The following is a 26,470-nucleotide window of genomic DNA, read 5'->3' on the forward strand; positions in this document are numbered from 1 at the left end:
TGTTTTGTTTTATTTGTTCTGTTTTACCACAAACAATAAAACATAATAATGAATTGAGAATCAAACAAACAAGGAGAGTATTTTCATGAGGTTAAATGGAATGTTATAGACCTAATAGAGGCAGAATCAGGTTTTTTAAAAATGAAAAGGTTCTCCTTATTCAACAAATACAACATATCTAATGTTCTAATTTAAACTTATATTATTCCGCTTCCATTTAATTCAAATTCCAAAACATCTGACCAGTGATAGGCCTATGAAATACAATTTCATCGTGCAATAGATAGTATACTCGACAGCACGTGATACAGAATTTACCAATCGAATAGCAAGGATATACTGAGGTGTGGTATAATGCATTTACATCTTGTTATGTTATACAGATACAGATACAGATCTTTTATTGTCATACAAACCAAAATAGTACAGTATGAAATGTTGTCTTCTTGTTGCGAAAAAGAATACACTTAATCAGAAAACACTTGCAAAATACCAAACATTTTATCGACAATGACAATTCTAATTATCTTATCTAGGTTTATTTTTTATTGAATACACTGACTGCTGAAGGTAGAAAGGAATTCCTAAATCCAGTTGTTTTAATACGCATCATTATTAATCTACCAGACTTATTAACTATAAACTATGCGTATCATCAGCGATAATAGATTTAACTTTCTTATTTACAAGATCATTGTGCACATGTTTTCTATGAGCACACGCGCTACTTAAAAAAGTTCAGTCAAAGTTTACCACCAAAAATATCGATTACCAGACCCCCCCCCCCCCTTAGGTGCTGTTATGTAACATCGACCCGTTAGCCACTTTGTTGACTTATTGATTTGTATTGTTTAGATCCGACTACTACCTGGTATAAAAATAAGATTGACTAAGTATTGATTGTTTGAAAATAAACTAAACGTCAAATATTGTTTCACATTGTCAGCTTTTGTTTTAATAGCCTAGCTTATAGACAAAATCGAATAGCAATTCTTTGTTTTCGTTAATCTGTTTGAACGTTAGAAAAACAATTTTAATTTTTGGAGATCGTATGGAAGAATAATTTTTTTATAATTCAAGAGAACGCGAGCAAATTGCGTGCGAAGCCTCAATCAAACCGATTTGCTCATCGTTTAATCAAAGTAACACCAAACACAATTTTTTACAGAGCAACAATACCATTTGACTTTGTTACTCTTATAACCAAACATGTTTCTTCGCATGTCAGGTGCACGTAGCATTGTATTCTTTTTAAAAATAAATATATTGTGTATTTTGTTACTTACAAAATAAGATAACATATAGATGTTTTTTATTTAAAGAAATACACGTTACGAATATAAAACACATTATTATCCCTAGCCTCGTTCCGTTCATATCCACCAAAATAAGGATTTAAAGATGTCCAAAGTATGAATTCCACTGTAACACTAACTCTCATCAATATTGATTGCTTAATTTTTTTTATACATTATTAGGAGTTGCGTCAACAGTTACGAGTATAAATCCAAGGAGTGGTAGTTATGAAGGTGCAACACGCATAACTATATATGGAAAAGGTAATGATTAGGCCTATGTATGTCTATTCAAACTTTAAAATATCAAATACAAATTAAATAACCTAAATAAAACAAAATTAAATATAAAACTAGAATTTAATTCGTCACAAATTATAGGTGATCATTTTTATAATTTTAATGAAATTAAAAAATTTTAAACATGCATGTTCGTTAAAGAATTATTGTCCCCCTGAAAACATTTTTTTTTTAAATATTTTTGTTGAATAGGCCATTTTAATTGCACATAAAAGTTATTCACTTTGAACTGAAATTGGATCGAAAAAAAAAATGTTTTACTCGAGAAAATCGTAATTTAAAGCAAAAATTAACCAACCGGAAGCTATTTGTCTGGAAGACAAACGTGTTCCGGTTTAATTTAACCCTTGACCTGAGTTAGCTCATAAATATTCATATTGTATGGATACATCTTGTGGATGATGGTTCTCTCAACAAACAGCCAACAACGCGACGATAGCAATGCATAGAGAGAGTCGAGTAGTGACGCGAGACGATCTTGAAGAAAACACGAAAACTATAGCTAGCAGAATACTAAGTAGAACTGCAGTTGGTAACTTTGATGTTGAATCTTATTCATTTAGGTGAGTTTTTGTTTCGCTAGCAGGAGAGGCCTAGCTAGGCCTAGGCCCTAGGCCCGAGTTTTCTGCTACTGTATACTAGTCTACTACATACTAGTAGTACTAACTAGCACAACCACATGGCAGGCAGTCTCGAGTAGCCTTACTGCTGCCTCCTGTTTCTATAAGTAGAGGTAGTAGGCCTAGGCTAGGCAGTACACTACTAGCTAGGGCTAGACCACCACCAGGAGGGATGTATTTTTTTTTAATTTTTTTTTTTTGGCATCCTGATAAATTGGTTTAATTTGTTAGGATTTCAACTATCTATTCTGCAGAGAAAATTACCAAATAAATCTAAATATTGTTTTGAATGTTTACTGTACAGTATTTTAAAAATATTTTCTGCATCAAATGCAATAGGTTCAAATCAACATTTGCACAATTAACCATTTTATGCAGATATTTGACACAATTTTCTTCTTTTTTTTCAGGTATTAACATTGATTGAACAATAAGAGCAAGTGAAGTAGTGAGAAACACAAAATGTATCATACAGTGGCAACATTCACAATTTATTGAAACATTTCTTACTATTAAAATGACACTTTGTAATGGATATGAGCGATCTTAGAAGACTATAGCTGCCGTAATTACTGCCACAATCAACACATTGATATTAGTAGACAAATTGACACAAAAAACAATACAGGAATTCAATAAGATATACTGTAACTGTATATAGGCCTATATATATTTTTTATTAACTCCTTTTGCAATGTAATATTTACAGTAACATTATGAAGTGTAAGTAAAATTGAAGAATTTATTCTGTGTACTGTTGTAGTAGTATTTTTTATTTATTGAATGTTATGTTTACAAAATAATATACTGTACAAATATTATTGCTTTATAAAAAAATTATACAACATTTTACAAGCTGAACAGGAACATATTGGCCGAATGCAGCATCACAAATATTTTTCTTGCAATATCCAATCATATACAGAGTCTATCATCAGTTGTCTTTATGAAGTACAAATGTGACCTCTGTTCCAGTCTTCATCAGCTCAACGTCTTTAAATAAAAATGTTTAAATAATGATGTATAAATAAGTTAAATATTTCACAAAATCTAAAGTTTTTAATTTCGGCAAAGTACGAAAACCTGGAATTTGGTATTTATAAATAGGTCTAGATCATGCACATTTAGTGCAAAATGTGGGCTAGTGAAATTGCTTGCTTTGACAAATAAGTACACTAACTTTCTATGGTAAAACACATTACAACTAAGACTTAATAAAGAGAAAACAAATATTTGACTTACTACAGTACAGAGTTACATGGTAAAGAACAGTAGTTTGTGTGGTAAAATGGCTAAGCTGGCTTTTCCCCTCTGTCTACTTGTACAGTGCTGCTGGAGGAAGGTTCTCAACTTCAGGCTTGTAAGTTGTATTGTAACCATTTTCCCTGAAAAAATGTTTGTTTTATTTTTATCATAAAAACTAGTTAAACAAGATTCAACTGTAAATTATGTATATGGTACAGCAGGCTGGCTGTATTTTCGGATTGATGGCCTAGCCTAGGCCAGTCTATGAAGAGTACAATGTATAGGGCCTAGCTGGGCATTTTCTGCAGAGACCCGATTGTCCCAGCAGCCTGACTCCTCTACTACTACTACTACTAGCCTAGGCCTATGCTTGTATTATTCTAGGCCTAGCCCTGAAAAAATCCCAGGCTAAGTTAATTAATTACCTTCCTGTTATTACAAACGTCTGTCTAGTTTGCGTTATATATATAATTATTATATTTAAAATAACCGTCTAGGCCTATTTACCGACAAATTAACAGCTTAGCTTTACATACGATCAGGGGAAACCCCCAGTCGAGTCGCGTCGATCTGTGGGTGTTGTGTACACAACGTGCATCATCCATGTTTGTTAGATCAGATCCCAGCTGTGTCGATGCTCATTAACATATCATGCATATTTATGAGTTAGCTCTATCGGCCTAAATTTTGAGCTGACAAGTTGGGAAATTGATTAACTTATTTTGCTTTTTTCTTAGCGAAATTAATAATTTTTTCGGATTTTTTTTCGGCGAAAGTGAACAACTTTATTATAGCTACAATATGGTCTATTCAAAATTTGATTTAATTGATCTTCATTTTTCATGTTTTGGGGGACAATACAACTTTAACATAACATTTTTTTAAAGGACAACGACAATGAGGGCGTCATCATGTTTTTAGATACCATCATAAAGAGAAAGGGGCTCAATCAATAGTACAGTAGTATACAGTATATTATACTGCATATCTATATACAGTGGAGCATGGGTGAAATTACGGGATCCACATCATGTTGTCATTTTTGGGTAGAAGAACGTATAAACAAAACTTGAAGATGACAAATTCGATAACGAGTTGAAAAAAAAATATAAGACTTAGAAGAGCATTTGGCACGTAGAAGCGCGGTGCGCGCTCTTTGAAATTTGTATAATTTGGACTAAAGAAATGAAAAAAATACTTTTTAATTTCAACTGGCCATATCATAACGTCACAACATCCGATAGGCTTAATTCTTATATGAATTCAGATCTACATTTAGCTTTCAGAATAAATTTTAATCATCAAGGTCACCTTTAATTCTGAAGAGCTGTGAGATATTCAAATATACGCTGCAGGTGAAATTGCACGACCTATGTTATTCAAGTTTTTGGGCGTGAGGACGTCAATAAAAGGAAAATGATGGCAACATGATAAGGATAATTAATTTAGTAAGCACATACTGAAATGTGAGTGAAAATCGGGCTCAAATAACGGAGATGCGCTCTATTGAATGTGATAACCTTTAATTCTGAAGAGCTGTGAGATATTCAAATATACGCTGCAGGTGAAATTACACGACCTACGTTATACAAGTTTTTGAGCGTGAGGACGTCAACAAAAAGAAAATGATGGCAACATGATAAGCATAATTAATTTAGCACATACTGAAATGTGAGCGAAAATCGGGATTAAATAACGGAGATGCGCTCTATTGAATGTGATAACCTACAAAAAAAGTAAAAAAAATCTAATTTTTAAATTCAAGTGGCCATTTGATGACGTCACGTCATTTTGTACGTAAAATGTCATTTTTAACCTGCTCGTATAGCGTTATATTAAGTCGGAACGAACTCAAATTTGGTGAATGTACTAAGGATGGCGAGTAGAATACGATTTGTACAAAAAATCGTATTTTTACGCTTTTTTAAGTATCGCGGGCGCAAAAACATGTTTTTGCGTCGTAATTTTTTATAACACGCAATGGCCTAATTCATGCTCTAAATTGATCAAAACTTAATCTTAAGCTTTTTAAATGTTTAACGCGCAATTTCACGCGCCTGACCTTGAAACGCGCAAGTTTTTATTTTCTAATATTTTTACCCTTGACCTGAAGTTTACTTAGTGAATTTCATTAATATGTGATAATGAATTATAGAGATATGATTGATAATGTGATTCCACAAAATGGCGTATAAATTACGTCACAGATGAGTGATCACGCTGAAAAGCTTATTAGGATTAAGTTATAGTATTTGAAAAATATTGTGAAATTTTAGTAATCATTGACATTAAACTTTTTGAGATAATTGTTACAAAAAATAGTGTCCAGAAACAATAATAACAACTAGATTTAAACTCGTTACTTAAGACAAGTTTGGTTATCCGCCCGCAATAAAACGTATCTTGCGCATTCAAGTACTTTTCAGTTTTGAATTTTCCAAAAAAAGTAGCCTATTCGAAATTTAAAAAACTGCCCTTAACATGTACGTGAAGAAAAAGATAAGCGTTATATTTATTGTTTTGATCTTTGAAAATGTTGTTTTTGATGTTAACAATTTCTAAAATTAAATTTAATATGCAAATAATGTAGCCATCAAACACGTTTTGACATTCAACACTATAGTGTTGAATGTCAAAACGTGTAATAAAAAAAATATAAAAAAACGGGGGTAACCTTGGGTTCTGATGAACTATATCATTTTTAAAAGTAGACATATTTTACAACATTTTCAAATTTTTTAACGTTTACGTGCGCAACCAGTGATGTTTAACGTGCTCGTAGAACGCCATTTCAAGTTGAAAAGTAAATAAAATAACGTAAAATTGTTAACCGAAGCTTGAAAAACACGATGTAAAATAAAAGTTCATACGCGTTCCCTGCGCCGTGCGCGCGTAAAAATGTGCGCACCAGTGGCAATTTCTTTTACGCTTAAAATGACCTGAATCGTGCTCTAATTTAATCAGAAATTAATTTCAAGAATTTTAAAATTTCAAACGCCGTTTACGCACGCACTTTCCAGTGTTACAAATTTTGGTAGCGATAAAAAAGTTAACAATTGATGTGAAGCAAACGTGGCTGAAATGACGTTAGAAAATATATATTTGTTTCGAAGTTATAACCAATTTAAGATTTTCAGAAAATCGCGCGTAATTTACGCTACGCGGCTCTGACATCGTCAGAAAGCTTGGCTGCACAACTTCAGTTAAATGTCTAAATGATGTACAAGTTACAACATATTGTGTTTACACGTTGAAGAGAAACAGCGTGCACAAAATAAGAAGAATAACAAATTTCAAACGCCGTTTACGCACACACTTTCTAATGTTCAAAAATTTGTTAAACATAAAACAAGTTAGCCATTGATGTGAAGAAAACGTGGCTGAAAACTTCGTTAAAAAATATTTATCGGTTTCGAAGTTATGACCGATTTAAGCATTTCAGAAAATCGCGCGTGACTTACGCTACGCGGAGCTGACATCGTCAAAAAGCTTGGCTGCACATCTTCCGCCCACAAAAAAACGCATCTTGCGCTTCAGTTATGATTTTTCCAAAATGTAGCCTTTAAAAAAAAGTAAAACTACCTTTTCAGTGTAATATAACCAAATAAATCCTTTTATTTAGTTGTTTTTCTGTGACGGGATGCGATCCCGGTACCTCTGATACCAAAGTCAGTTGCACTTCACGACGCGCTATATGAGCACCTGCTGAAGAAAATCGGATTATTACATACCAAACTAAATCATATTTTTTACTATGATGAAATCGTCATAAATTTTAAACAGTGACATTATGAAAATGCATACCTTCAAGTCTTATATATATGAACATGAGAAGAAAAAAGATAAACATTATGTTTATTGTTTTGCTCTTTGAAAATGTTTTTGTTTGTTTGATGATTGTTTCCAAGTTATGATCAAATTGAGAATTTTAGAAAATCGCGCGTAACTTACGCTACGTGGCTCTGACAGCGTCTAAAACCTTCGCTTCAGTTAAATGTCTAAATGTTTACGTTTATAACAGAAGTTTGAAAAGCACAATCTATGCAAAAGAACCCTAACTCTAACCTTAACCCTAAACCTAAACGTAATCCTAACCCTAACCCTTAATATCATGAAACCTTAAAAAATGTTAATCAGTGACACATTATGAAAGTGCATACTTTCAAGTTTTATAAAGAGATAAACTTTATATTTAGGCCTATTGTTTTGCTCTTTGAAAATGTTATTGTTTGTTTGATGATAACAATTTCAAAAATGTTATAGATAATATGCAACATAAATTATAACAGGTGACGGAAAACGGCAAACCTTATGTTTATTGTTTATTGGTTTTCGTATATTGAGAATGCCTTGATATAGATAATTATGTTTTATTATTTATTAAATGAATAAGTTAATTATGTTAAATTTACCTTTTATTAATACACGGTACAAAAATAAAACATTGAATACCTTACGCTTTAGCAATAATCCATTTTGAAATGGAAAACAAAGGGTTATAGACAATTTTATTTTTTTAAATTTATTAATCTACAATAGAAATAGATGTTACTCTTTCTTTCGATAATGTAAACTTAATCTTTATCGGTAACTCTGCATCAACATCAAAGTTGACCTCTTCTGGTACAAGAATGGTTTCCCCACTTTCTAGGACAATGTCAATTGGGTATCTTAAAAGAAAAAAAACGTATAAACAATCAACTATGGAATAGTTAATATTCTATAATCTCTGAACAGCAGTGGTCTGAAATTTACATACCCATTGGAATAATCAATACCCATAACGATTCCTCCTTTTTCTGAGATTCCGACACCTGAAAAATACAATTTAAAAACAGAATGTACTCCGACTTTTCATTAATACAATGTACCCGACAAAGTACAATTGTCATGTTTTACTAAGGCCAACAATGTGTACTAATCATTTTCCATTGTCACACTAATATGCATGAACGTAGTATATTAATATATTAAATTCATATTTACTTCAATTTTGCTTGACAGCGTCGAAACTAACTGATTACTCTCTTTTTATAAGGGCAGTCATTGAAACGTTTTTCAATAACTAGTTGGTTTGCCTCCTCGGCCACTTGCCTCCATTTTGATATGGCTACATCGTCTACACCAAATTTACTAACTTTGGTAAATATCTGAAAATCAAAATACAAAAACAAATTGTAAAATTGGATATATCTTTTAAAATTATAAATTCAAGTTCAAGTTCAAGTTTATTGTTTCACACAATACAATACAATACAATATGATAATACAGAAACATAAATTAATAAATACAATTGTGTGAGGAGGACGCATTAAGCCAAGGCTTTAAGTCTGGTCCTCCAAGGCCAGATAAGTAAAGATATATTTAATTATTTAATTTAAGTAAAATTACATAAAAAATAAATGATTTTGCGTGTAATGTTTTTATACACGACAATTCCAAGGGCTTATCCGCTTGAGGCGGATAACCAATAAAAAAAAAAGTAACACGACAATAACAAGGGCTAATCCGCTTGAGGCGGATAACCAAAAAGTAACACTACAACTTCAAGGGCTTATCCGCTTGAGGCGGATAACCAATAAAGATTTCATACAATAACAATAGGTTATAATTTTATTCTAAATGATCACCTAATAAAAGGCCTGAAATAATGTTCGCAAGGTTTTATTTTTTATATATTTTACTTTAGATTTTAGTCCTGATCAATTTAATTACGGTAATGAGAATGAGAAAAACGGTAATCGTGTTTATCTACGCTCAACTACGGCAACCGTAGAGTGTGACGTAATCACTTACTGGTCAACACAAAGTACAATTTACTGCGATACAAGGTATGTAATGATAATTTGGTTTATTCGCACAGTTATAGCTAATTTGAAAGACCCTTCACACCTGTGAAGCATTGATGTTCGATTCGCCGGACCGGAACAGGTGTGACACACTTTTTACCCGGCTAAATAACTATAATATGAACCGCAACAGACTGGTTTCCAACTTTTCCATTCTAATTGTATTTCCTCACCATTCTGAAAGTCATGACTTCATCAATTATAATGACGTAATGTTATCTAGTTTCTTTTAAACACTGTTTGGGCATTTGGTTTCACTTTTAGAGCTGCGATTCCCGGTGACTATTACATTTACGTTACAGTCGATGGGAAAGAAGTTGATACCTACTGTAGTAACTCCAATAACTGCAGATTTCAGGTAATAATAAAGCGGTTTTATTTAATTAGGCCCAATGTGTAATAACTATTCACCAAGAAAAAGTTAATTAAACACAAATTCAATATACTAGTTTGTAGACAGAACTTTACTGCGGCAAATGGAACAGATAAAATATGATTTGTCAGAGGAACGATATATAAACTTTTGCAACATTAGATACATATTTCAGTACCGCAATTAAACTAAACAAAGCGATCATTTTTGATAGATTTTTTTTACCAGAAATATTTTATAAAACAATATTACAATTGTCTGTTCTTTATTCTTATTCAACTAGTACAATAGTAATAGAACACCAAGAGTAAGACGTGTTTGGCCACGATCTGGAACTCCAGGTAAGTACGAATTTTTAATAACATAAAAAAATATTTATAAATTGAGTTATTAAATATTGATTTAGCCTGATAATTATAACTCAATAAGTTAAATAAACTCTAAAATAGCATGAGAGCATACATTCCACGTTATCTATATATAAATTATGGTTAATTCTGACATAGGCGAGCACAATGCAAAAACTTCCGTACAAATCTCCGCCTTATCTATCTCAGATGTACCGCGAAACGTAGATTTGATAACATTAGTTTTCACATCGACGCTATTGTTCCATATTTCTATCTTAGGAAGATATTATAAAGAGTTTTTTAACACAATTTAAGATTTCAACAGTAGATTTTCCACTCAATTTCAATTCTTCGCGGGTCAAAGTAATTTCTGGGTTCACCTTGCAACAACCTGGTTTCAACTATTTTCTCTCTTTTATACATAAGGGAGCAGTTAAAATAATAGATTTGACCATAAAGGTGACTGGAAACAGGCACTTTCCATCAATCAATACAGTGTCCCTTTGAAAGAAGGAAGAAAAAAACCGATAGTAGGACTAGTTGCATAGCCATTTCAGTTTTTAGTTTATTTTAGGAACGGACCGTGCGTGTGTGAAGGTACAGTAGTTAAAAAATAAAAATTTTACTGCAAATTAATAAAGATCAAATTAAATATACGCCATAAAGAATCGGAATATATTGTGGGAAATAGTATTATAAAATTACATAGGGAGATTTGATGATAAGACATTTTGTTTAAACTCGAGTGAAATCCCGATAGTTGATTGAGTAAGCTGGCAGGAATAACTGTAGGCTATCTGTGTCCCGTTAGGACCGAGATGTCTGCCCATGTTGCAAGCCGTAATGTCTTCTTTCTTGGGCATACTCTGTCAGGGCAGTTATTTTCAAGAGGTTTAAATTAAATAATGTATTAATAATTATTAGGATGGTATTTATTTGAATAAACGCCTCTCCAATAAAACATCACTTTGAATAATAATCATATACTATTTGTAGTAGAATTCATCGCACTGTTATCTACAATTTACCAAGCATTTGTTATTCTTTTTTACCACTTTTTATACCTATTAGAGAATTTCATTTGATTAAATGTTACCATATTATTAAAACTAAAAAAATTAACATATATCCCTCGAATAAGCACCTCCCTCAAATGAACTCCGCCTCCTCAAAGGGCCCTACCAAACAATAAACACTATACTTTAAAATGTTATTAATCAGGGCCGTAGCCAGGATCTGTCACACTAAGTATTTGGGTCACCCCCACCCCCATACCTACCCCCCCTCACCCCCAGGTGGGGCCTGAGGCGAAGCAAATTTTGTTAAATGACACCCCTAGATGGCCGGAAAAGACACTCTCATGCATGCAGCATGCTACCAATGAGCAAAACGATCGTACTTGGACTCGTTGACTATTTCAACGATAACATTTGTTGCCGTATGTTAGATGCGCGTGCTCTGTGCGGAACCGCCGATTGTTTGATCATTTACTCGATATTTTGTTTTGCGTTCAAGTTCAATGCGAACGTACGTCTAGGAGAAGCCCCGAAAAAAGCACACTGGGTGAAGGCAAATGCAATTCTTATTATAGCTCTATCTATAATATTTATTTACAGCAATGTGTTGAGGAAATTAAATATGCCAATGTAAATAGGTGATATTGATACATTTGAGTAGGCCTACGTATCGGCTGGTGGTCTAGAAAAAAATAATCGGATGCCATAATGTGAACTACAGTACATGATACCATAGATATTATAGTGTAAAATATTAATATTCACTATAATCCTCTATGATACATTATACTTCATAGCCACACATAAATACTGATGTATGTCGGAAGGCTATATACTTTATGCATGCTGCCTGACTGCCAGTGATCTAAACAATTGGTACGCAGTTGTCTGGCGGTGTCCTTTGTACGAATCGTTCGTCCCCCAGCTCACTGTGAGACGCGTCAATATCATGTTACATGCAGGGACCAAACATTTATTTTTCAGGTTAAAATCCGCAATTCATTTGCAACTCTTTACAGACTATATCGCTCGAAGTACGCTCATACAGGGAAGAAGGTACTGTATGAGTTATTCCGAACGAGTTTACGAATTTTTTAATTTACGAACAACTTTTTGTACTGTGGGGCACGTATTTGGACGATTTTTGGAGATGAGGGTGAGGTATTGGGCATGTCGGGGATGGGGGTTCGCAGTCGGTTAAGGGGGGTTCGCTGTAAAGGGGGGGGGGGGGGGGGGTTCGCCCGAACCATAAAAAACCCCCCTGGCTACGGGCCTGTTAATCATCTAAAACACTGTGAAACAGAGTAGTTTAGTTTTACGAATGTCAAGCATTTTCAATAATGGTAACCGACAGAAAACGTACAAGGAGAACATTTTTATCATTCCGAGAACCATCGTCTACACTTCCTAGAGGGGGAGCGAGCGAAGCGAGCGAAGCGAGTTCACCATCTAGTATTATGAATTTACACAGAATAACGGTAACGGTAAGCGGTAAACCGCGTACCTGGTCCCACATAGAATATATATCTATCCAGAACAAGCTTCCGCTCAACAACCGTCCGCTCCGCGTTTTCTGTAAAGGGAAAATAAATGGAAATAACATAGATTCTATTGTTTTATTTTCTGCTTACCGTTTACCGGTACCGTTACCCGCTCCTCTCTGTAAATGGGCCTTTACAATGTAACATGAAATGAATGCTATATCACACTATTATAAAAAACTGAAATTTAGTTTAATCGACCTGAGTTTATTTTCACGCATTGCAGATTCTACGTTGAATTTCTATGGCAAAATTGTAACTGATATTGTTACACCGAGTCAATCTCAAGCTGACGAATATGAAGACTCAAATACCGACATTGAAATTCAAAGGTACGCCTGAAAAACAAAAATCGTAAAATTCTGTCTACGCTATCAAACTAGTTTGTGTGATGTGCCCAGATATGGTAGTGATATGCCCAAATATGGTAGTGATATGACATCATGTCCATATATGGGAACATCAATTTTTTTTTTGTCGCATAAAGTTTGATACAGCAGTGTATACTTTAATAAAAAAGAAATTATAAATTAAAAACTAAGCGTACAGTGGTGCGCCTACTGCTATAAAATCAATTTTAATGTTGTGACATTATTAGGAATTGTATAATTAAAGCTTATATATGCAGCCTATATACCTTCTTGAAAAATGAAATATCAAGTAGTACATTATTCGTCTAGCTTGTGTGAAAATAATGTATGAATTTAGCCAAGGAAAAAAGGATTGTTACTGTTTAGTTGCATGAATGACTCTTAAAAATAATTCTTACCCATTTTGTTGTTGAATATGTAATTTTAAAGTTAAAAAAAAAAATCAGTAGTCCAATGGGTTTGTGGTTGAATTTAACCATTTATTGTGTAATTTTATTAGTGAAAAAAATCATTTATTTTGCAATTGTATAAGTGAAAACATTATTTGTTTTCCTATTTTTATCGAAGTTGACAACTTTATTAAACTACAAAATAACCCATTCAAAGTGTTTTTTATTTTTTTGGGGGGGGGGGGGGGGGAGACACTAAATCTTTTAAGCATAGGCATAGCGTTAAAACACCTGATGCAACATTTCAATCGTACTTTAACGGTAATTCAAATTTGTTATTTTTAGGATATATATGGGATCTAGCATCTGTGATCCTATTGACCAAGACACGGGAACTGTGTAAGTATTTATTGCGGCTATGTTTAAGTTCTATTACCGATATTATCAACTCGATCAAATGATAAGAGATATTGGTAAATGTTATACCATGGGTATATATAGGTCCATGGTTATACCAAAATGACAAATTCACAATTATGACAAATGTATTATGCCATGCATAACAATATCTAGTATATGAATTAATACTATTTCAATTACTAATAATTTAGTAATGTATTTTATATTTATAATATTTTACTATCCAAATCTGAAATTTAAAACCGATATTAAGTGCTATTTGAATAACAAAAAAAATTATAACATTCCGTTTTTAGAAATTAATCATATTTTACACTACGCATGAAGATGAGCAATTAGTATTTTCATATTGTTATCTTTAAAATGACAACCTATTTAGATTTGGTATTGACAAGGCTTCCGACGGCTGGGGAACCATTATTTGTAAACCGAACAGTACAATTGTTGGTAAGAGTTTTAAAAATAGAAAATAACAATAGGTCATAAAATACCCATTGTGAAAAGGTTCTTTTGAATATTAAGCCCTTTCTGCATTATCGACCTATTGATATACCGACGTTTAAGAGATCACGCAGCAATTGATATTTTAACATTTGGTTGTCAAAAAATTGACAATGAGATCATTGGAAATAGCTCGTAATTTGGAGTAGGGTCTAAAGAGCATAAATAAAATATCTACATGACTAAAACAAATAATTAAAGAAATCGTCTTCTAAAAAGTTTTATATAGGCGTGCTTAATGATTTCTTTCCATTTACAATAGTAAAGTATGTTATAGAAAAGAGAAAGTGAAAAAGAAATATAATTAGGCATATACTGTACACATGATGTGTGTTTAGAGGAACGGATAGAATCTTTACGAGTTGAAAGATAGACTGCTAACGACGTGTGCCAACGTACGTAAATGCTGATATTATACTGTATTTGATTATTGTATTGGTCAAGATATCTTCAAGATAAATACAAACCATTACCACACCTGAATCTACACACTAACGTGTCATTGATCAAATATAGATTACACAGTCACTTGATAACTAATACTAGTATTTGGTCAACAGAAAATGTACCAGAGAGTTTAGAGAGCGGTCAAGTGATCAACAAGTATTACTACAGTTGTTAGCAATATTAGTGGTAAAAATGGATGTTTATCTATATATAAATTTACGTAAGGGCAAAATTCGGTAAATCTCGGTTTATTTCTAGAATTTTTACTCGATGGTATATAAAGTTGGTTCATACTTTCGGTACTGATTTTAACCATCTGATGTAACCCTGTTTACTAATTAAATTGAGTTAGGTAATTAGTTATTGACGATTAAAACGAATTTAGGTTCAACGATTTGCCCCAAATAGGGGTGTTTTCCGATCGTGGTATACACTGTCTAATGGATGTCCATCTTGAAAAATACCCGCCACAAAAAAAACGAGGAGGCTTCGCATTTTCCTATCTCCTCCTACGATAATTGTTTTTAATAGCTGAAAACTGGTTGAACAGCTAGAGTACAGCATCATAATGTTGAAGACAGGCCGATTTTCTTTAAAAAATACTATTTTGATAGATTTAATATACGATTATACAAATGTATTGATTTGCGATGAATGGAACATTCCAATCTCTGTTTCACAAGTGTCTATTCCCTCAGGCGTCGTAAAGGCAAGTACAGTACTGTATACTTGAAATTCGATCCATTTTTGTTTTCAATCTGTGCTGCAGAGGTTGGATATAATTTTTTTTTTAACGGATAATGAGCTAGCGTTTTCACTCGCCGTATATTATGTACAAATCTTTATTATTGCAGTTAAACCACCCACATCATCACCTTTCCCTCACTGGCATGAGTAGCGTTGTAAAACCAGTAGAGAATAGGCCTACGGTACATCACATGCCCTAAACGCAGAACAAGTTTGGTGGGTAGGGTAGGAACCAACTTAAGTGTGAATTGGCTCTAAGAAACAATTGAAAACCATTAGGCCTACTAATTAAGTTGAGTTAGATAATTTAATATTTATTGACGATTAAATCGAATTTATGATTTTCCCCGAATAGAGGTGGTTTTCACAAATTGTTTTACATTATATTATAAACATATACACGTCGTAGTGATGTATCGTTACATGTGCTGTACTATTTCAATCGACTAGGACGGTGATAGTTTCAACAAAGTATTACATCGCAATGTTTTACTGTGTTTAGTGGTATATTATTTGTAAAACATGAAAGCAATTAATATTTCGTTACTAAATGGATAAAGAATATATTTTAACATTGTTCCTCTTTGCACCCATCCTCTTCCCCATCCCTCAACCCTAATGTTACATGCAAAACACAAATTAAGTTTGTTTAAATTTGACTTAAACAATTATTGGTCTTATTTTGTGACAAGTTTCTCTTTCGGAAGTAATAGGGTGCTAATTTTAGTTGAGTACATAAATCACAGTGTCTATTTATTTGTTCCTGTAAACGACATGTATTATTGTCCTGCGGTACGTACATTTGAAATCGCCAGTTTTTTAACGCTGAAATTATTATGTATTCGAGAACCTTCTGTGGGCACGACCTAGATGGTACGCACCATCTAGTTACTATAAACCAACTCTAAATTGGGTTGATATTGCTTAAGTTCAGCAATTATTACACATTATCGGTAAACTAGACTGAAGGCCCTTTCACCTGTTCCGATCCGGTTCAAAATAAAATCGGATCTCCTTGGTTTTTTTTTCACGACGCTCCACGCGGCTGGCTATGCACCAGTCATTTTACTCCATATGCGTGTAGCCGCGTGGCGCGTAGTGAAAAAGATAAGTCGATAATGTTGTTCTGACGCGAACCTGAACTGAAACCGGAGCCGGACCGGAGAAGATGAATGACGCTTAAATTTTGCTGTTCTGGGATAATGATTGAAATTATAAATACATTTTTGTTTTTGTCTCTGGTTTTAAAAATCCTACAGCTATTATTATGGGATTGCTTTAAATGTACTTAATTTTTCTTCATCTTATTTTGCCAGATTCGAAGAACATAACGTTCCTTGTGTCGTCTGGATGGGGCCGTTCATACACCGAGTCGGGTGCTTATTCTGTTAGCTTTGGAGGAGAGCTTTATTTATATCAACTACACGCCGGTAAGAACGTAATCCTAAATTTTACATCTGTACATCCAAGTATTGTTGGTCAAATAAAATTGCATAACAATAATACGACGTAAATAACAATAACAAAAATGCAATATTGCGTCATTATGTAATAAAGCAAAATGATACACTTTTCAGATATTAAAGGAGTAACACCAAACTATGGCAGCTACAGAGGAGGTACTCGTATCATCATTTCTGGTAAATACTTCGGAACGAAGATGGAATACGTTGCTGTTGATGTTGGTGGAGTCCAATGTGAGTTAGTCAGCGTTAAAGATAATGCTATTGAATGCATCACTGGAGAACAGTCTAGCAATCAGACAACCTTTCCCGGCAACCGAGGTATTTACCAAGAAGTAAGGACAGACACATATTATTTTAACAGGTAAACGATATTAGTTAATTGACATTTTGGAGATTTTTTCAATTTATTAAGTTTCTGTTCCTTTTGGTCGTATTTAACGTAACTTTGACATTATGACCAAGAAAAAAGGGGTATTTCCTTTATTCCATGTTACAGTAGCGTTGCAAAAGTTGATTGTGACTTTTAAAGCGGACAGCGCGCAAACCGAGTCCCAGGATCTTGAGATTGAACATTTGAGGAGGCCAAACTTGCTGTTATACAAGTTCTGTCAAATTTACTGAGTGTATTATCAAAATCATTGACAAATGTGTGTAGATATCTAATATTTTAAAGTTATCATAATTGATGTATATTTCAAGAATAACCAAATATTTGCCCACTTGCCCACGGCTCACACGTTGAATCATAAAATGCAGGACATATTGCAAAATTGTTGAGATGATAATAACTATAATAATTCAGAAAGTTGAGCTTCTAAATTACGAGGCTAAACCATTGTCCAGGGCATATATTATGATGTCTGTACGAACTTTAGGCCTAGGCCTACTTCACAACAGATAAAAATTATCTTTGAAGTGCTGATATTGTCTGTTATCTAAAAACAATAAATATAACACTAGAAATAATCTCTTTCAGGTTAACACACTGCAAATATTGTATTGTTGCACTAGACCTATATTGAATCTTGTTAACATTATATTCTTGTATTTATATTATATAGGGGCTATTTTGTGGCACCATACGACGGTGTATTTAAATTCATGATTTACAGCGATGACCAATCAGAACTATACTTCAGCATGACAGAGAATCCGGAAAATAAAGTAAGATATTACTATAGCACTGCATTACTTTATGTACCTATTTCGTATATTTATGAAATATTATGATATGTTTGACATCATAAAAGAAGAATTGGAGGTGTATTTATAAACAAATGTATTTAATAGTATTATATTTTATAGTATTAAAAACAGTCATAAAAAGGAAAACTACTGTATGTAGAAATTATTACAAAAATACAATTGGAAATTGATGTGCTCTTTATCTATTTTTTTAATTTTTTTGACTTGTCGAAATTAATTAAACCAATTTGTATTTTTCCAAGAAGAGAAACATTATTAGACACGTGCGTTAAAAATGGTGAAGATGTTACTTGGCCGTTCACAACTGGATTACATTAGGATCCATCAGGATGTTAGTTCTCATTTCGGATACATTTAATGACTAGGTTTTTTTTCTCAAATCAAAACTAACTTGTGCGCATGCATTTCAGAGATGATGAAATTAGATGAGTTTGTGGTATACATAAAGAAACCATTTATCCTTTTTTTTTCTTTTGTAGGTAAAAATTGCATTCAATTCAGTTGCACCCGGTAACAACAAACTGATATCCGACGCGTTGACACTAACTGGCGGGAACCACTACTACATTGAAGCCTATCTTCATGAAGGATACGGATCAGACTATATCAACCTTGGTTTGATGATGTTTGATCTGCCGATTAGTAATGCTGATTATAGTGGAGCAGTTAACGAAGAACAAACAATATCAATTACATCAACTAAGAATAATGAACAACAGGTAGACCTAAATTATATTTATTTTGAGTGCCATGCCGTTCATCCCTTGATTTTATCTTATTTTTCACGCCTGTACTCGCTCGATTAGTTTCTTTTTTCTCAAACTACTCTACTATAAATGTCACCATGACATTGTATCAATCGAAAAAAATTACACTGACTTTAATACAAATTCTAGGACAGTCTGACAAAAAAGGGCGACGTGACCTATATGGTAGTGATATGCCCAAGTATGACACATGTCCATATATGGGCACATCACATTTTCACTTAAAGTACGATAGTGTAGACAGAGCTTTAGATGAGTTCACATGAGAGTTAACACCAGATAAATAATTTAGAAGTTTGTTGAGTATGACTTAAGTAAAAAACTGACATAACAATTCATTATCTTTAAAGGTTTTAAGTATTAATGGAGGAGATGGAGAAGTTCAAGAAATACTGTTGTTGTTTTCAAACTGTTCAAATGAAGACACGGAAAATGAATATGTACGAGTATGCGAAGATCTGGAAGGAATGTTCAGCATTTCATTTATGGAAGAAACCACAGGTAACACTTTACTTTACTTATTACTATCACTATCAATAATTCCTTTACTGGTTACACCATCGCAAGATGTCAGTTTCATTTCTAGCTATATAATATAATAATATAATACAATTATAAATAATTCAATATACAATATGTTTCCCTCTATTTAGCTTCATTATCTGCTGATGCCACTGTCAATGAGGTACAAGATGCTATTAACAACCTACAGAACGTTACATATTCTGTGTCTGTCAATAAAACAATACGACTTGCTGGAAATGTGTTTGTGATTCATTTCCCATCAGGTTCGGGTAAGCAGATCATTTCATGAAACATGGATTTGTTTTATTGCAAATTCTATATTCTATATCTCTGTTTTCTTCCTCTTGAATATTGAACTCTTTTTTATAAATCGTATGACCTTTAAAAGAGGTCACAAGAGCATGAGAAAATGCATGAAGGAGACTAAAGTACAAGAAGTGTGCCAATCAGCATTGATAAATAACTTAGTTAACTGAATCGTGTCCGATGAAATTCAAATTTCATGTATAATGTAGTTTCTTTTAATTTTACCTAGACAACTATTACTGCCACTAAAAATAAAAGTACATTTTTTGCTTGAGAAAAGCAGAGTTTGGTAATTAAAATTTAATATTGGAATATTCTAGACACAGTATAATTACGTTCCTTTGAATTCAGTAACAATATTATATTCTTTAAAAATGTCTTCAATTCTTAAATATATAAAAAAAGGTTTTTGTAATATTATTCTTATTTAGGTAATGTTCAACAATTGGTTGGAATGTCCGATAACTTCGAGGTCGAGAGCTCCACCACGGTTGAAGGAAGCATGGCTACCATTGACAGTTTCGCTGTCAAATTTGACGAAATTGAAAGCGCATCACTGTCAAGTTCATCAACTGCTGAAGATTTTGAAGAAGCTTTAACACAGATGTTCACTGTCCAATGTCAACAAGATTCAGAATCTAGTGGTCTTTACACAAATGATTACGAGGGTACTGCAAGTGGGTATGAGTCCGGCGCACGGGTTATGGATGTGGAACCATACTGTGGACGAGCTTCTTTGAAGAATCCTAATATAATTTACGAAGCAGGAGGAACTGAGTCATCTAATGGAGAGACTGTTGATGTAATTGATGCTATAAAGAATGGAAAGGTAACGATGCTTATATAATAAAAAAAAACATAAGTTTGTATTAGATTTGTTATATTTTTGTGTTAAATATTGAAACTTTATTAATGTTCAATTTGGACAAAATTGCATTTAAAAAAAATGTTCAATGACCCTTTGACTAACAATGATGTAAATATATGTTACGTTTTATTTTTTTCAAAATGAATATAACAATTAGGCAACCTACAAAGTACATATTAATACTAAAAAATGCAAATTTGTTCACTAATTAATACAAAGTTATTAGGAAAAATTGAACCCCTTACCCTATAATTGTTATAACAAATTAATTTACCGGACAAAATCTCTTCATTCTCTGAATATTTGTTTTTTATTTTCAATTTTCTTGTTCATTTTGTCTATATGTTTAGTAAAATATGAACATAATATCTCTTATAAGTTTGTGTTTAAAATTGAAATGTACAAGTTAATTTAGAAGAAATTGCATTTTTGATTAAAGGTCATTGACCTTTTTTACCTCTAAAGATAATAATAGATGTTCGGATTAATATTTAAAAAAAAATAAAGAAATCCATACACTACATACTGATACCAAGAAAATGCAAATCTGTTCATTAAACCTTAAGTTATTTGATATAATGTTACCCCTACCCCATTATTGTCAACGATTACTAATGACAAACAAATTTCTTTATAATGCATAGCATATTCAATTTTGAAAAAATTTTAACTTCAATTTTCTTATTTATTGTGTCTATAGGTTTAAGAAAACATTAGTTTGTATAAGATATCTTTTATTTTTGTGTTTAAAATTGAAATCTTTAAGCTAATTTAGAAAAAATTGCATTTTTGACTAAAGGTCAGTGACTTTTTGACCTCTAAAGATATCAATAAAATGTTAGAATCATTTTTAAAAAGTATATTACATTTAGGCAATCTATATACTACATACTGATAGCAAGAAAATTCAAATCTGTTTATTAAATTGTAAGTTATTTGCAAAAATGTTACCCCCATACCCCATAATTGTAAACGATTACATATTTATTTTTTGTTAATCTTTAACCTTAATTTTCTTGTTTATTGGGTCTATATCTTCATGAAAACATCAGTTTGCATAAGATCTATTGTATTCTTCTTTATTTTTAAACTTAAATTTATAAGTTAATATTAAAAAAAAAACAACATTTGGTGTCGAAAACGAATACGTGTGCGTGACGTATCCGTTTTTGTTATCGTATTCGTAAGATTGCGAAACCTCTCTATTATGTATGATGCTTTGTAATTTTTTTTTTAACATGTGTTACCTTCTTTGGGATAATTGGCAATATAATATTAAAACAAAAGCAATTGTTAATTTAATTGTTATATTCATTCCAGGTGTGCTTTGCGTATAACGGAGCCCTGTCACAGAAAGTAAGGTTCACAATTCGTTGGAAACATTATGACGACGGAGATCAAAGAAGTGAGAGAGAATACAGAGTGTCTAAACTGACAAAGACAACAAGGTAAGAATAATATTTTGTACACTACATTGAGGCCTGCATTATTGAAAGTTATTGAAACTAATATTCATTGTTACATTGATTATTCATAGTTAATATAGAACACAATCTTTTCAGGCTTGAATACAATCTTACAATGTAGTAAATATGGAGAGCTTGGATTCTATTATATCATCAACAATTTATATAATAGATAAATCAGCTACTCATAATACGTTTATAAATTCAGCTATTAAGAATTTGAATACATTATTCATTGGATAGATTAAACAAAATTTAAGAAACATTTTTTTAAATGAAAGCAAATCAACTGAATAGTAAATTTTAACTCATATTAATGTTATTTTAAATTTTATTTTCACTGTGGTTTGCCTTTGCCCATTGGAAATAAGTTTATCTGGACATTAAAGACCTATATTATCTCTTTGTCTTTTCCAGCATATTTTTTTTGTCTATGTTTATTGTAATTGCTATATACGTTAATTATTGTATTTTTAATGAGGGAAAAGGTATCAAATCAAATCAATGTTATTCATTAAAAAGTCGTAGCATCGTACCTGCATAAGAGTACGGCACTGCCTAAAAGATATCCTGTTATTAGTATACTATGTATTATTGTTAAATACTTGTTTATGTTAATCTTATATTCGTATTCCTTATTGATTAATCGGATTGATTTACTTCTAGTTGGCATTATACGTGCTTCGATATATACAGCTATATACAGCAAGACGAAGAACTTAATTTTGAGAGTAGTCCCGATTCTCCATTTGATGTTGAGGTCATTACACTTTACCAAGATGGCGGTGACTTCTACATTGATAACTTGAATATTGGGTCCAGTGAAATAAAATGTAAGTCATTAAAGATAAAGATATATCTGTAAGAAACCTTCCTGCCCAAAACAGAAAAGTATGGAAATAAATCGTGGAAAGCGTGATGTCTAAATAATGGCAACAGTTTGAAGAAAGAGAGAGACAGACAGAGGGGAGTAGGGGAGGCGGGGGGGGGGGAAGTGTGTCTGTATTAAATGTGAAAACAAAAAAAGCTTTTTTTGCATTTTCAAAAGAACATTTCCTCCTTTTAGTTCAACCTCACCCTATCATTCAAGTTAAACAAGTAAAATTTAAGGCAAATAAACTAGGCAGACATGTGGTCGAAATGAAAATCGCAGAAAATACTAAAAGTAGCCCAATATGAATTCGTTTGTATTAAAAGTATAGATTCTATACTAAAGATAGTAACTCTTGACAAGAAACTGATTTCTTCACTGTTTTTGTCACATGTAGTTTTTAGGTACAATGTTTTTTGTGTTTTCAGATCTTCAAACTCGTCCTGCAGCTCGACCAAACGATATATTTGTTACAGAAGTATCCGTTGTAAAAGACACAAACAGCTTTAATATCACACTATTTGCAAAAAATTGTGTCTACGGATTTCCTCTTCTCCAGGTTAGAGCTGAAAATATTACAAATGGATCAGTTGAAGATGAGAGTGATTACGTCGAATTTAGCAGCAATGATTGGCGAAATAGAACAACAATTACCGTTGAAAGGTTGATAGCAGCATCAAAGCCAATATATGGTACTTTCATGATTGAATGGAATGGTAAAAGCTCAGGTAAGGTCATTTTAATGATATTACAATATACCTGTCACTATAACATCTTGTTAACAGCTGTAAAGAAGATGATAGTTGCATCAGAAACCTATGGAATAAAACGATTAAAACCTCGTTTTATTGGCATCAGTGATGGATATACTGCACTCTGATGATAATTGATTATTTAGGCCAACTAACGGTACATCATCCACCATCACCACAATTGGAGTTACGAGACTAATACAGAAATTGAGCAAATTTATTTAGTCGGTTAAACCCAGGCTTACCCAGAGTCATAGCTTAGTCCACTGACATTTCTCCACGATTATGCATATTCAGAGTAAAATAGCAGTATATTGCACAAAACCGTAAGCCGGACTTTCACGTGTTGCACACTTCAGTTCACTTAATAATTCTGTTCTATTTGTCTGTTTAATATATTTGTCTGTTATATATAGTTTCAGCCATTTTAGTAGCTTTAACATAAATCTTATAACACTCATAAAAAAATGGTTCAGTTGATTTTTTACTTCCTTTTAATTTTTAAATTTTTTCCCTAGCTGTATCTGCCACGTATTCAGCCAAACAAATGAAAGAATTGCTTGAAGGATATTTTTCTACTGGACTAGTGGCTGTAGAGAAAACGTCAACATGCTTATCTTCTATCTGGAACATTGAATGGACTGAAATTGGTGGTAATCATGAACCTATAGAGGTAAAGGCAATGACTAATGTTTTTGCAAGAAAATTAAGGAATGAAACTAATTTAATTATTCAAGAAATATTATGTGGAAAAAGAAAGAAAGAAAAAGAATAACATTTTGTGTTTTATCCATGGAATTTTCCATAATGTTTTTAGGTGCACCCGTTCGCTTACTATTCTCAGTAGTCCCTGAACAACATGTTCTATCTCCTTGTTTAGTCCTCAGTGCCTGAACAATCCTCGTAGAGAAATGTTACGTTATTTTCTAGACACAGTATCCCAATGCTCAGTAATTTGAGGAAATATAGGTCTCAAGTGCATCTAATTATTCTTTATTTATACTATATTATGTTATACTCTAAATAAAAAAACAACTGTATGATATTTTCAGATTAATGGAACAGGTTTAGTAGGTGATGACGTAGACATTAAGGCTTCCACAGACGTTGATGGCGCACTAGTCCTTTCCCCTATTCCAGGTGACTACCTACGAACCCCACATTCATCGCCTCAAGTAAGTAGTCAAGAGGTTTATGTTTGGGTCCCACTACGTAACGCTACGTAAGGGACAAGTGATGAAATATTCAAACTGTCGTCTACGTTCTTGCGTTGTATCTCTAGTGGAAACCAAGCTGTACTGGTCAGAAATAAAACAAGAGAAAGCATAAAACTATTGAAAATAAACCATATTCGATAATAACCACGAAACAAAATTTAATTATTGAAAACAGACTCTTGTCAGATCTTCAGCCGTCAGTTTTTATTTTAATTTCAGGTTGAAGTTTATATAAATGAGGTGATCTCCAGTTGTGCCACGGATAATTGTACATTTGATTATAATGAAGATTACACTGCCGAAATAACCAACATTGACAAACATGCAGGTAAAATAACCAAACTCGATTTCCCATGACTAATAGATTTTGTGTATGTTGGAAAGACTAATGACTGATCTGACAGATTGTTTTGTTCCCACAAGGTGAATTGACCAATCACTCACGACGGATCGTCCGAACTGTCGCTGGTGATTAGTAAACTTATTTTTTGTTGCGATTAAGGCCCTGTTCAGACCCATGGCGTTAGACCGTTTTAGCGTACAACGTTACTAGCAAGGTCACGTTACAAACCGCAGAGAAAAAAACGAGGTGTTCAGACCCATAGAGCACGATTATCGTTACAACGGAAGTACGTCATTCAGGTTGTTTCTATTGCATATTCATGTGTTCTTACCCACATGTTTTCATCATTATTTCCACTGTATATAGGCCTAGATCTCAGCCCTACAATTATGACAAAATTTGCCGTAAATAAAACATACCTCAGCATTTATTTAAGAAAAATATAGTAAAGCCAAATTTCTGTTTCTATTGTTTTTATTTTGTAGTAAAAACCATTTTCCCCAGGTTCTTTGTTACGAAAATAAAGCAGGCCTCCTAATGATGAAGACAAAATTGATTGTGATTAGTCTATCCAGTCCAGTCAAAGATAATTATATTCTTTGGTCCAGTCGGTTGAAAATAACCCTTAACTTGCTAATAAAAGGGACACAGCTCCCTTTGTTTGTTTACTAAATTTTTTAGGAGTTAGGGGGTTTTCAGCATTAAACTTGTCCAGTCTAGTCTGCCTTGTATGAATGAGTGACTTGATGTCCCACACTAGTTTTTAGCTTGAATGAAATGCGTGAATGGCTCTAGGCCTAGCTAGGCCTAAAAGCGGATGGGATCGTAGTCCCTATGTTTAAATACAAGGTGCATTTATTTATGTCATTTGTTAGAAAATATAATGGTAATCAGTTGGTAGTAGTTTGGGTAGTTTGTAGCCTTTGTAACAGTTGTATTTGTAGTGTAGTTAGGCCTTATTTATTCTGGCCTTTTTGTTATTGAAATCCATCTCACACATTGACGATACAAGATGTCAGCCTAGGTCAAACCTTGTTTCGCGTCATAACAGGAAACGTTCTGATTGGATACAACGTTGACTTACAGTAGCGTCGTACGCTAAAACGGTACTATCAACCGTTTTCCACTACAACGCTACAACCGTTGTACGACGCGTTGTACGCTAATCCCCAACTGTTCAGACACACATTCTTTTAGCGTCGTACGCTAAAACGATCT

The 26,470-nt window shown here is 32.9% G+C and overlaps 2 protein-coding genes and 2 long non-coding RNA genes across 4 annotated transcripts in view; 3 read left to right on the top strand and 1 right to left on the bottom strand.

Moving 5' to 3' along the window:
- Positions 1 to 1,209: 1,209 nt before the first annotated feature.
- Positions 1,210 to 23,608, top strand: LOC140044260 (fibrocystin-L-like). The gene is made up of 18 exons (XM_072088738.1): positions 1,210 to 1,228; positions 1,479 to 1,559; positions 9,151 to 9,292; positions 9,575 to 9,668; positions 9,967 to 10,024; positions 12,817 to 12,922; positions 13,696 to 13,749; positions 14,150 to 14,217; positions 16,782 to 16,895; positions 17,043 to 17,292; positions 17,993 to 18,095; positions 18,617 to 18,856; positions 19,255 to 19,405; positions 19,558 to 19,698; positions 20,167 to 20,564; positions 21,924 to 22,051; positions 22,736 to 22,930; positions 23,500 to 23,608. Exons 1-18 carry the CDS (start codon positions 1,210 to 1,212, stop codon positions 23,606 to 23,608), a joined length of 2,451 nt encoding a protein of 816 aa, XP_071944839.1.
- Positions 1,755 to 2,960, top strand: LOC140043806 (uncharacterized). The gene is made up of 2 exons (XR_011844408.1): positions 1,755 to 2,158; positions 2,626 to 2,960. It is a non-coding gene; the product is annotated as an uncharacterized lncRNA (long non-coding RNA).
- On the bottom strand, positions 2,872 to 4,096 carry LOC140043805 (uncharacterized). Its single transcript, XR_011844407.1, has 3 exons — positions 3,968 to 4,096; positions 3,458 to 3,600; positions 2,872 to 3,208 (listed from the first exon to the last, which is right to left on the bottom strand). It is a non-coding gene; the product is annotated as an uncharacterized lncRNA (long non-coding RNA).
- The window catches only part of LOC140045153 (fibrocystin-L-like), a 37,422-nt gene continuing 34,461 nt past the window's right edge, over positions 23,510 to 26,470 (top strand). Inside the window, exons 1-4 of the mRNA XM_072089921.1 lie at positions 23,510 to 23,668; positions 24,211 to 24,365; positions 24,745 to 24,867; positions 25,129 to 25,237. Coding sequence (XP_071946022.1) covers positions 23,641 to 23,668; positions 24,211 to 24,365; positions 24,745 to 24,867; positions 25,129 to 25,237 — 415 coding nt within the window. The 5' untranslated portion in view covers positions 23,510 to 23,640. The remainder of the gene's footprint in view (positions 23,669 to 24,210; positions 24,366 to 24,744; positions 24,868 to 25,128; positions 25,238 to 26,470) is intronic.

This window comes from Antedon mediterranea, chromosome 3, assembly GCF_964355755.1.
Source record: "Antedon mediterranea chromosome 3, ecAntMedi1.1, whole genome shotgun sequence".
Classification (NCBI taxonomy): domain Eukaryota; kingdom Metazoa; phylum Echinodermata; class Crinoidea; order Comatulida; family Antedonidae; genus Antedon; species Antedon mediterranea.